The 13,181-nt window shown below is 37.4% G+C and overlaps 1 protein-coding gene across 1 annotated transcript in view; it reads right to left on the bottom strand.

Annotated features, from left to right (window-relative positions):
• Window positions 1-2,436, bottom strand: part of LOC115225702 — a 17,377-nt gene extending 14,941 nt beyond the window's left edge. The window contains exons 1-2 of the mRNA XM_029796626.2: window positions 2,198-2,436; window positions 1,613-1,981 (exon numbers count right to left, since the gene is read on the bottom strand). Of these exons, the coding sequence (XP_029652486.1) occupies window positions 1,613-1,981; window positions 2,198-2,282 (454 nt within the window). The 5' untranslated portion in view covers window positions 2,283-2,436. The remainder of the gene's footprint in view (window positions 1-1,612; window positions 1,982-2,197) is intronic.
• Window positions 2,437-13,181: the final 10,745 nt, after the last annotated feature.

Consider the following 13,181-nt stretch of genomic DNA (forward strand, 5'->3'; position numbering starts at 1 on the left):
TAGAAGAATCAATATATACTGAATGTGTTTATTTGGCAAAAAAAAAAGACCAACCTGAAATATAACAATGTTTGTTTCAACACATGATTTCATGTCTTCAAAGCAAATACACACACAGACACACAGGAAGTAAATAGACACATTTAATTGTCAAAATTTCTGATCTAAGCGTCTTAATATGTTTTCAGTGGAGTAGAATTTACAATGTAATTATTCTTTTCCATTCCAGGTGCCATTATATTAAACATTTGTGAAAGAGTAACCATGCCTTGTACAAAAAATTCAGCACAACTGTCAGATTTTCAAAGAGGTCGTATTGTTGGGCAATCTGACGCTGGTCTTAGCCAGGGAAAAATTGCTGAAAATTTTCAAATTCCTCTTGCTATTTTTTATAGAATTATAGTTCTATTCAAAAGCCAAGAAAAAGAATCAACAGATTCTCATCCCAGCCGACCTGGGCCCTCAGAAAGGAAGCTTCACTGTTTGAAGAGAAGTGTGGAAAACAAACCCAGTTCAAAGGTTTCTGATATTGCAAAACAGCTAGAAGTTAGTCCAAGAACGTGTGTTGCATACCTGCATAAGTTTGAGTATTATGGACGAGCAGCTAGAATAAGACCTCACCTTCAATCAAATAATATCAAATAAAAGATTTTGAAAAATGAAAGGTGTCTATTTACTTCTGCATGTCTGTGTATAATATATATATATTTATAGATAGATAGATAGATAGATTCAGATTAATATGGTACTTAAGTTGAGGCACCAGAACTTAGTACGGTATTATCCATACAATTTCAAAGTAAGGTAATTAAAATCAAAATAAACAACAAGAGCATTTAAATTGATGTAATGATTGCATTGTTCAATTAAATGGAGTTGCTCTGGATATCCTTGTTGCTTATTTTGATTATATATATATATACTAGCAGTATCGCCCGGCGTTGTTCGGGTTTGTAAGGGAAATAACTATATAAGCATTTTTAGAGAGTTACTTCCCTTATAGATGCCAATTCGGGCTTTCTTAGCCATTTCTGTTTTGGTGTCTTCAAGCCATGAAGTCATTGTTCTAAAAGAACGCTGGTCTCCTTGACAACGCTTTACGACGTTGATTTCCTTACACTCCCTTCCCCACAGCTTCACGAGGGAGGGAAGAAGGGGGAGAAGCAAACAGGTGCAGGTGTGACCATGGACACCAACTCCGCCGCCATCGACACACGAAAAATTATGCATTAAAATGGAATAAAAAATGATGTTAAATTATTTTTAAAATCGTAGACTCATCGTAGACGCGCGCTAATACTCAGACGGGCTTGAAATGAATCACGACTATAAGATACCCGAATTTGGTTAAACTGCACCGCAAAATGTGGGAGTAGTTAGGAATCTAAATCGAAGGGGACAGACACTCACACAACTACAGTTTTATATATATAGATATATATATACGTATATGTATATATACATATAGTTGAAGTTTATAGAAAAACAAAAGATGAAAACAGGTGTATGAACAACAAGCTGGTGTATTAGCTTGACACTCAGGAAAATGAAAAAGTCTTTTACATTTCGAGCCTATGCTCTTCAACAGAAAAGAATAAGAGAAACATGTTACCTTCATAAGAAATCCAAAACCGAAAACGGTGCATTACTGTGTTGCTGACCTGCATCACAGTCACATTACCACAGGCGAGAAAATATCTGGATTGAAAACTCTGTTTGCTTCTACAAATAATTTCACTGGTGAAGTTGTGGCCTTCACATGGTCTCTCAGTGACTATCCTTAAGCCAACTGCACAAGCCCCTTTCGATGGTTGCTGAAGCATGACATCATGAAGACGCAGTATAATGAAAGACTCCTGAGGAACATGGATTTTCCATTGGCAAACTCCAATGATAGACATGGAAGGATATTTCTCATTCTGGATGAAGCCCTTTGGTTTCGAGAGTTCACTTTGGCTGCAAGATTTTATTCTTTGGGTTTCTGAAAATACAAAGAAAGAGAAAATAATACTACAGCATATTCATACATAATTACTTCTCTCTCCCTCCCTCTTTATCTTTCACACTCTCTTGGTCTTTCTCTCTCTCTCTCTTTTTATTTCTTTCTCTCTGCCTCTCTTTATTTCTCTCTCTCTTACACTCTTTTCCTCTCCTCTCTCTGTATTTGGAATTAGTGAAATGTAAAGGTCATCCTAACCTTTGACACAAGTATAGGTGACTTTTAGTCGAATGCTTTTATTGTCCGGGCAAATGTTGTTCAGCTGACACTCTTTCCGGCCCATACAGCTGTTTCGGAAGTTTTGAAACGATCGGTTCTGAAAAGCACTGTTTGTAGCCTTTTGGACGTTGTAGATAAGGATGATGGACCCCTCATCACATACCAGGGTCTTTGATGATCCACCGCACACATCTTGCAAACAGTAATTCCAGATATCTGCAACGAAATGAGGATAGTAGTAGTAGCAATAAAAGTGGTAGTGATGGTGGTAGTAGTAGTAGTGGTGGTGGTGGTGGTGGTGGAGGTGGTAGTGGCGGTAGAGGTGTGATGATAGTAGTAGTAGTAGTAGTAGTAGTAGTAGTAGAAGTAGTGTGTGTAATAGTAGTAGTGGTAGTGGTGGTAGTAGTAGTAGTGGTGGTAGTAGTAGTAGTGGTGGTTGTAGTGGTGGTTGTAGTGGTGGTGGTAGTAGTAATAGTAGTAGTAGTAGTAGTAGTAGTAGTAGTAGTAGTAGTAGTAGTAGTATATATACAGCATCAATACTAAATATCTCTAATTTTGGCACAAGGCCAGCAATTTTGAGAGGGAAGGGGAAATTCAATTACACAAATCCCTATACCTGACTGCTATTTTATTTTATCAATCCCCAAACGATGAAAGGCAAAGTTGACTTCATCAGGATTTGAACTCATAATGTCAAGATTCAGAGAAAATGCTGTTAAACATATCGTCTGATGTGCCAACGATTCTGCCAGCTCACCCCCTTTTAGCAATAGCAACAACAACAGCATCATCATCATCATCATCAACAACAACAATTTTGGTACAAGGCCAGCAGTTGGGGATATGATGATTACATTGACCCCAGTATGTAACTGGTACTTATTTTATCGACTCCCTTAAGGATGAAAGGCAAAGTCAACCTCAGTGAAACTTGAACACAGAATGTGAAAGTGGATGAAATGTTACTACTATTGCCTTGGGCCAACCTTGTGAGTGGATTTGGTAGATGGAAACTAAAAGAAACCTGTCGTATATATGTATATATATATGTGTATGTGTGTGTGTGTGTGTGTGTGTGTGTGTGCGTGTGTATGCTTGTGTGTCTGTGTCTGTCCCCCCAACTTCACTTGACAACCGATGCTGGTGTGTTTACATCCCTGTAGCTTAGCGGTTCGGCAAAAGAGACCAATAGAATAAGTACTAGGCTTACAAGGAATAAGTCCTGGGTGTCGATTTGCTCGACTAAAGGCAGTGCTCCAGCATGGCCACAGTCAAATTATTGAAACAAGTAAAAGAGTAAAAGAGTATAGAAGAAATGCCACTAAGGAATCTGGCTGGTGTGCTAACAATTCTGCTGGATCATCCCCTTCGATATTGGCAAATATTAACAGGTTACAACAACAACAATGACAAAAATATGCTGTTTGAGTATTTAGAGATAACGAACTTTTTAACTGTAATGGAATAAAAGAAGAATGTGTCAGAAGTACTTGACAAACGCAGAGGAAATACTTACCATTATAATTCCATTATATTGGTAAAAGAATTTACATGAAGTACCACAAGAAACAAAAAAAACAAAAAACTAAGAAAATGAAGTAGTTTTGTCTGGGGAGATAAGACATACACACATACACAACACATATATACACACATACACATTCACAGACATACACATACAGATACAAATACAAGCAGCCACACATATACCCACACAAATACACACATATACATACACACACTCAAACACATGCATACATACATTCAAACACACACACACACACACACACACATGCAGATACACGTACATAGATACACGGACATACATAAAAACACACATATACAAAAACACATACATAAACATACAGTCCAGAAACAATCAAACACACACACACAACACACACAACATTCGAACACAAATACTCTTTCACATGCATACACACATCCACATCCATGTGAGATGAAGAGCCCAACAGATCTACAGCTGTTCCACTGACCAACAAACATTAGTCATTTGGCTACAAACAGCATCACAACATATATCAATGTTTGTGCACTCATATTGTATCTACAGGGTGTATAAGGGATCTGAGGACATACCTTTTTGGGGTCATTGCTGCATTTCTTGCTAACTCTGTATAATCTTTGTTTCAGAAAATAATAATGGCAGATCCTCAGCTTACTCAAGAAATGCAGAGGCATGCTGTTATTGTGGTTATAAAGGCTGAGCATAGCGATTTAGAAATATCTCGATTTTTAAAATTGCCAGATCTTTTGTTTACAAAATTTATAAGGCGCTAGAGACTGAAGATTAGAAATTTATCACCAGTGTCAAAACATAAAAAGCATTCTAAACACTCTGAAATCATCAGAACAACTGAATTTATCCAGCAAGTTCAACAGATCATTGATTACAATCCCAGAAAGTCCATGAGGTCAATTGCAAAAGATCTCCATGTGTCAGAAGAAACAGTCAGAAATGTTGTCCACGAAGACGACAAATATAAGTCTTATATGATGAGAAAAGGTCATTTTGTCGGAAAAAGCAAAAGAAAATTACTACATCAGATCTAAAAGGCTCTTAAACAAGCAGAATAATCCAGGAGAAGAAGAGAAAAACTTCGACCAACATCAAAAAGTTAACAGAAGAAATGACAGATGGCTATGTGCAGACCCTTCTGAAGTTCTAAATGTTATGCATACAAAATTTCCTGCAACAGTCATGGTTTTAGGGGTTGTCAGCAATGAAGGACATGTGATGCCTCCTTACTTCTTTCCATAAGGCCTTAGAGTTAACTCTGCTGCCTTCACTGAGGTCCTGGAAATAATTGTTGAGCCCTGGATAGACAGTGTATGCAATGGAAGGCCATATATGTTTCAGTAAGACTGTACTATCATACATGGCTCTAATAACACAGGAATGGATGGCTGAAAATTTTCATGATCACATAACCCCTAACATTTGGCCTCCTAATTCCCCAGATCTCAAATCATTGGACTATTACATGTGGCGCGTTAATGAGAGAGAGAGGTCAATGGACACACCCATAACACTAAAGATTCTTTGAAAGCTGCCATAGTCAGAGTAATGTCCAAAATGAACCAGGACCACTTGATTTGAACATGTAGAGGATTTAGATCTCATATAGAAGCAGTTGTTGAAGCTGAAGGTGACTTTATTGAATAACATTATAGAAAAGAAGGTTTATTTTTATCTTCATATAATTTTTTGATAAATAAAGTTATTATTTGTTATTATCTATCTGTTTTTTATAAACATAAATCTGTCCTCAAATCTCTTACACAACCTGTATATTGTAGAAGAAAATGAGATGACAAAGGAATAAATGAACTTCATTAGCTTACAGTTGTTTCTGCCAGAAGTGCAGTGGGCTCATAGGTGAGGGCCTGAGTAACACCACATAACTTCATCAGAGCCTCAAATATTAAGTGCAGTTTATTTGGGAAAAGAATTACATTCATGCATTTATATATTTTAAAATTAAGCTCATTCTCGACTCTCATCCCTCACGTATGTGTTTGCTGTCTGATTGTTAATGCTTTTATATATATACTAGCATTATGACCCGTCGTTGCTGGGTCATAGTGCTAGTGCCTGTATATATGTGTATATATATGTGTACATATTACATGTACATCTATATATATACATCTACACATGAAATACAAAATACAAAGTTATATCTTGATATCGCTAGCGATAACAATACTCAAAATATATAACAGACTGGAATTGTAGGCCCGTCTCTTGCAATTTCGATCAATTATATCTTGTCCTCCCTCTTGTATAGAAGTGTGGCTACAATCCAGCCTACCTCTACTTCTGGGGGGACATTTTTAATTTTTATCTTAGCAGTTCAACAAAAGTACTGATAGAATAAGTACTAGACTTAAAAATAACTACCAGGATTGATTTGTTTGACTAAAACCCTTCAAGATAGTACCCTAGCATGGCTGCAGTCAAATGACTGGAGTAAAAGATAAAATGAGTGTATGCATATATATAATATATATATATATATATATATATATATATATATATATATATATATATATATACCGGAGTAAGCACATAATTGTGAAACAAGGTGGAAAAAAAGAGTACTCAAATACCAGAGGTAGAGTAATATACTTTATTTAAAAGCAGCAGAAATATAACAAGAGCTGTTACTCAGAGTTTCACATTCCCGTTTGCCAGACAGTTTTATTAAAATAGAACAGAAATAAGGATATGATCAAAACTAGTTAAAGGATACACCTTTAAAATGGATTTGTTTCATTGGTCCTTTCAATCAATGCAATGAACAAAATAAACAAAATAAATGAATTTAATATAAATTCATCCTCTTATAAAAATCGAGGATTCAAAATATATATTGCAAATAATTATAAACGAAATATAATTCAATTAATACAAATAATTGTATTTTGAATCCACTCTTTGATTTAAGGTTTTCCTTGATTTTTATAATAGGATGAATTTATAATTTATAATAGGATGAATTTGTTTATTTTGTTCATTGCATGCTTAAGATCGTTAATTGAAAGGACTAACGAAACAAATATATATATACAACAGCATGGAATTTTGTCAGTGAACAGGTCGTGGTCACAAAGCGACGAAAATATTTTGACAAATTAAACTTAAATGTTGAAGTGAATCTAACGGATTTTGTCCGTTTCTTAAATGGCTTATAAACACCTTCCGCGCTGCAATTGTTTTCGTTCCAGCACACAATCTCAGATCAGGTCACTTGCTATGCAAGTACATCTCTGTAATATATATATATGTATGTAAAGTTAATCCAAACATGAAAGCACAAAAAAACACAACAACGCGAGGACGTGGAACAAATATAGTATTATTGGACGCTCAGGAAAGAAGGAAAGAAGGAGGGTTTAACGTTTCGAGCGGAGCTCTTCGTCAGAAACATAGAAGGAAAGATCCAGAGAAGGAAGACAAAGGAAAAAAATCGCCAACGGTACACACGCGGTCACATTTTGAATGTATGTATATACATACATATATACATACATACATATATATATAGATATATATATACAATTATTAAGAACATTTGGCCTCCTAATTGCGGCATCTGATTGTGACATGTAAAAAGCTCCCACTACTCTCTTGGAGTGGTTGGCGTTAGGAAGGGCATCCAGCTGTAGAAATACTGCCAGGTCAGATTGGGGCCAGGTGCAGCCTCCTGGCTTCCCAGACCCCAGTTGAACCATCCAACCCATGCCAGCATGGAAAATGGACGTTAAACGATGATGAAGATGATAATATATATACATATATGTATATATACTTATGTGTATATATATATATGTATATATATATATATATATATACACACATACATACATACACATACATACATGTATGCATGTGTGTATGTATGTATGTATGACAAATATTCATTCGAAGCAAATTATTCTGTGACTATTCAAACTCAATAGCTACGTGCGGTCTGTCATCTTTTATTGCTTGAAGGATCACAAGGGGTATTTGTGAGTGCCCGTGTATATGTGTGTGTGTATATGTGTGTGTGTGTGTGCTTTCAAGTGCCATAATTACTGATGGAATTGGTTCGGTCTGTGCATTCACTCTTCTTTTCATCTGTAATGGTCGTCAGCGGTAATCAGATGAAAACACGATTCGGTCAATCATCACAAGTTTTGTGATGTAGGGCAAACATTTGAACACCTACCTACCTATCTCTCTCTCTTTATCTATCTATCTATTTATCTATCTATCTATCTATCTATCTATCTATCTATCTATCTATCTATCTGTCTGTCTATCTATCTATTTATCTATCTATCTATCTGTATATCAATCTATCTATCTATCTATCCATATATCAATCTATCTATCTGTCTATCTATCTATCTACCAATCTATCTATCTACCAAGCCCTGTGTGGCCAATAAAGAAACTTATCTATCTATCTACCTATCTATTTATCTACCAATCTATCTATCTATCTATCTATCTATCTATCTATCTATCTATCTATCTATCTATCTATCTATCTATCTATCTATCTATCTATCTATCTATCTATTTATCTATCTATCCATCTACCACATTCTCACACGTATATGTGTGTACGTATGTGTATATTCATGCATGTAACTTCCCCTGCGTGTGTGTATAAAACCGATAGATTCATAGATAGATATGGGAATCTTTGTGGATGCCTATACTTATACGTATACATATAATGTAATATGTGTGTGTGAGTGTTTGTGTGTGTGTGTGTCTGTTTGTCCATGTGTATGTGTGGGGGACATTAGTCTATATATTCTTGCTCTTACGTGTTTGTGTGTGTGAATTCCTATGTTTATTTCTTATGTTTATTTCGAAACGAAAACAGAATTTGGCGCCAGCTTCATCACAGTTGGCGGGGTTTTTCTCGGCCCCAATTAATAATTCTTGCATTTGACAACAGTGATGCTGTCGTTGGGTGAGAAATAAAATAAATTAAAATAAAAGTAACATAAAATAAAATATGGGGAGGACCCAGAATCGCCGTTGTTTGTGATCTTTGAATTCCGTGGGCGAGTTTCAAAATGACGAGTTGGTACCCCGCTGTTGGCACATGACTTCATTTCCTTAAATCAAAACCCCTGCTTTCACTTCCCTCTCAACAACATCCCCTATATACAGCCCCATCTTCAACAACATCCCCTATTCACTTCCGACCAACCCCTCAAATAACAGGTAATTAAGTTCTTAATTAATCAAAAGGCATATTAATTCATTCCGTTTGGTGAACTTTAAACTTAAGTAATATTTTTACCGAAACAACTCACCGTTAAGAAGTTGCAGGGCCTCTTCAGAGTCGATTCGCTTGCTAGAAATACTAGCTAAATCTTCCATCAAGCATACCATAACGTCTTGATTAACAAAAAGGAAATCGCGTCGGATAATGTGGATCTAATTTCTTTATATATTTGAAAAAGATGGGGATGGCTATGGTTGGAACGTCCTTGATCATAAGTCTACCCTAATAGGTCAGACCTGGAGCTAAAGAAGACTATGCCTTTTGAATTTACCATTTCGTGCTGTTAAGTTCTATTCGAACCCTTCCATTGTTGATGTTGTTGTTGATGCTTCTTTGATAGTCGGTCAGCCTCGATCCAGCATACCCATTGTCAAAGGCGCTCTAGTCGTGACCATCCTGTCCTTACGTCTATCAGGAATTACCTTGTGTATATATAATCTAGTGTATTTCCTTATCAACCCTTTCATTACCATATTTATTTTCAGATGCTCTGTGTTTCTTTCAATTATTTTAAATATAACAAAGAATTTAGTAAAATAACTTAGTTATCATTCATCTAGTGTTAGGAACATAAATTGTGACTAAGGTTTGGTGGAAGATTTTAATTCAAAACTTATGAAAACAAGACATTTGTACTACAGAGCCAGAGCCGGTTTCAGTCGGGTTGGTAATGAAAGGGTTAAGACGACAGACGTTCTTAATAATTGTATGTGAACTGCTTGCTTTTACTGACTTGTTAGTCTGTCCAAGCATATCATAGATCAGTGGTTCTCAATGAGAGTTCACATGGCCCCTGAGGGTCCATATAAGATTTTTTTTTTTGGGGGGGGGTCCATACGATAAAATAGTAAATTGGGGATCCACAATAGCATTTTAAGGGCCCTTGAAAAAAAATCTTGCTTTTGCTGTATGCATTGGTATGTATTGCAAAAAATAGCGAAATTTCCTTCTCTAAAATTTTACATATTTCAACCTCCACAAATTAATGTGTGGAAAACAAAAGAGGAATTTTGAAAGAAGGAAAAAACCCACTCACCCACCAATAAAATTTAAAAAAAATATTACACATGATGGAGAATTGATTTCTCAACATTTCTCTATTATGTATATTCCTGTCCCAGTTTGTTAATGTTAAGGCCTTAATTGCCTAACTCTATGAAATTTACCTAACCTTGGGACGTGAATCTACAGAATACAGAAAGGAAGTTTATTTAATAGAAATTCCTAATTTTTATGGTAAGTAGCTTGCTTACGAACCACATGGTTCCGGGTTCAGTCCCACTGCGTGGCAACTTGGACAAGTGTCTTCTAATATAGCCTCGAGCCAACCAAAGCCTTGTGAGTAGATTTGGTAGACGGAAACTGAAAGAAGCCCGTCGCATATATGTATATATATATATATATATGTATGTGTATGTATATGTTTGTATGTCTGTGTTTGTCCACCCAACATCACTTGACAACCGATGCTGGTGTGTTTACATCCCCGTAACTTAACAGTTCGGCAAAAGAGACCGATAGAATTAACATTAGGCTTACAAAGTCCTGGGGTCGATTTGCTTGACTAAAAGCGATGCTCCAGCTTGGCCACAGTCACATGTAAAAAGGGAGTTCTTATTATTATTATAAGACATGGTAGGAAATCAATATTCCACGAATGTGCAATAATTAAAAAAAAAATTTTATGGTGTGGGGGGGGGGTAAAAAAGAGAGTCTTCCTAAAAGAAGTATCTATAAAGCTAGCTCTAAACATTGACTGGCTATGTGGGTCCAACAGAATAAAATAGTAATTAAAGGGGGCCCACAGATAAAAGATGGCTGAGAACCTCTGTCCTAGATGAATGATGTCAAATCTTTGTAGTTATATACAGAGCTGTCTTAGCAACAACAAAGCCCCTCACCCCTGGGTAAATCAATACACTGGGCCCTATAGTATTTATTTGTTGACAGTTGAGTCTTTGGGTTGATTTAATTGGCTTCTCTGCCCCTTGAAATTTTTGGCCTTATGTCAGAATTCGAAACAGTCTGTCAATGTAGTGTAGGGCTAACCGTGTGAACTTATGTGAAAATCAGGAATCAATAATAACTCAAAGTAAGATTGCGGCCCTGGGATCCTAACATCTGAAGGGTCCTGTCCAGTCAAGATTTCTTCTTGTAGAAAGGATTATTATTATTTGGTGGGTAAAAGCAATGATGTTCACAGGGAAATTCTAAGTGTTGATGAGGATGAAATAACTGGTCAGTTTTGCAGGACTTTTGGACCAGAGACTTCTAAAGATGACTTCTAGAAATCCCTAGTCTGGCTTGGCTTGGCCTGGTCTGGCCTACAGAATGGCACTTTCCAAGGATGGATATGGAACCAAGTTGGGCTGTTTGAAATCCACACAGAGCAAACCATCCTGCAATCACTTGGGCAGTGGCCAAGTGATTGCTGACCTTTTGGAGTTTTGTTGAACAGCTCTTGTCGCTTGTAGGATGAATACAACTATTGGCTGAGTCCATCCTAAAAGTCACCCCATCACCCACCTCAGGCAAGAGGCAGAATAGGCAGTACTATTCTGTCAAGTGCAGGAGTTCTCAACCATTCACGGATCCCTTTGTTAACTATCCTACTCTGGTGGTCAGTTTGCAAGACATGTAAACGTCAAGACAGATACAGAGGACCAGTGGCTGTGGATGAGGAGTGACCTGCCACTACTACTACTACTGCTACAGCTACTACTACCATTACTACTACTGCTGCTGCTGCTGATGCTGATGCTGCCACCACCACCACCACCACCTCTACCACTGCTGCTGCTACACACACACACACACACATTCAATGTTTTGTCCTGTACTGTCCATAATGTTTTTCTTGCTGTAAACCCATTGTGGTCAATAAATAAACCACAACCACCACCACCACCACCACCACCACCACCACCACCACCACCACCACCACCACACCACCACCACCACCACCACTACCACCACCACCACTACCACCACCATCATCATCATTACCACCACCACGACCACCATCACCACGACCACCATCACCACCACCACCACCACCATCACCACCATCATTACTACTACTGTTGTTATTACTATTATAAATCTCAAAGTAAACGCCAGTATTTAAAAGGAGTTACAAGTTGTACTTGGACTTCCTTTCCTTTCTTCCTTCCTGTAACTTTCTGCAGCCAAACTGGTGCCAGGACCATTATTATAAATGTTAGATAGTTGTTGTTTGATGATGATGATGATGATGATGATGATGATGTCATTGTTGATGTTTTTTCTGTCTTTTGGATTCATTTGTACCATTTTGAGCTGTTAATTTCTATTCGAACCCTTCCATTGTTGTTGTTATTGTTGTTGCTTCTTTAGCAATAGGTCAGCCTTGATCCAGTAGACCGGTTATCAAAAGCATACTAGTCGTGACTATTGTGTCCTTATGTCTCTAAGGAATTACCTAGTGTATCTCTAAAAAAAACCAAAAGAACATTCGAGCGAGGTCGTTGCCAGTGCCGCTGGACTGGCTCCTGTGCATGTGGCATGTAAAAAAACACCATTTGAGCGTGGCCGTTGCTAGTACCGCCTGACTGGCCCTATATGTCGGTGGCACATAAAAGCACCCACTACACTCTCAGAGTGGTTGGCATTAGAAAGGGCATCCAGCTGTAGAAAGCTGCGGCCATCTGGTTCGCCAAACCTCAGTCAAAACGTCCAACCCATGCTAGCATTGAAAGTGGACGTTAAATGATGATGATGATGATGATGATGACAGGGCCTAAAGTTTCGTGTGTTTCCGTGATCTTGATAATCGTATCTGGACTGCCTGCTTTTACTGCCTTGTCAGTCTGTCCAACCATGCCCCAGATGAATGATGCCAAGTGACTGTGGTTATATACAGAGCCACCTTAACAACAATAAAGGCCACTGAGTACACCAATGCACTGCATCCAATAATATTTACTTATTGACAGCCGGCCACAACAAAGATTAGAATCAGGCCCTTAGACCTGATTGCTCCACAACCCTTTTTCACTTGTGGTACACTGATATTCTTTTCAAAATTCAGCAGTACACCTGATTATTATTATTATGTGATGAAGACTCACAGTTTGTTTTGCTGGGTATGATGGAAAGTGTCAGCT

Source organism: Octopus sinensis, linkage group LG28, assembly GCF_006345805.1.
Source record: "Octopus sinensis linkage group LG28, ASM634580v1, whole genome shotgun sequence".
Lineage (NCBI taxonomy): Eukaryota > Metazoa > Mollusca > Cephalopoda > Octopoda > Octopodidae > Octopus > Octopus sinensis.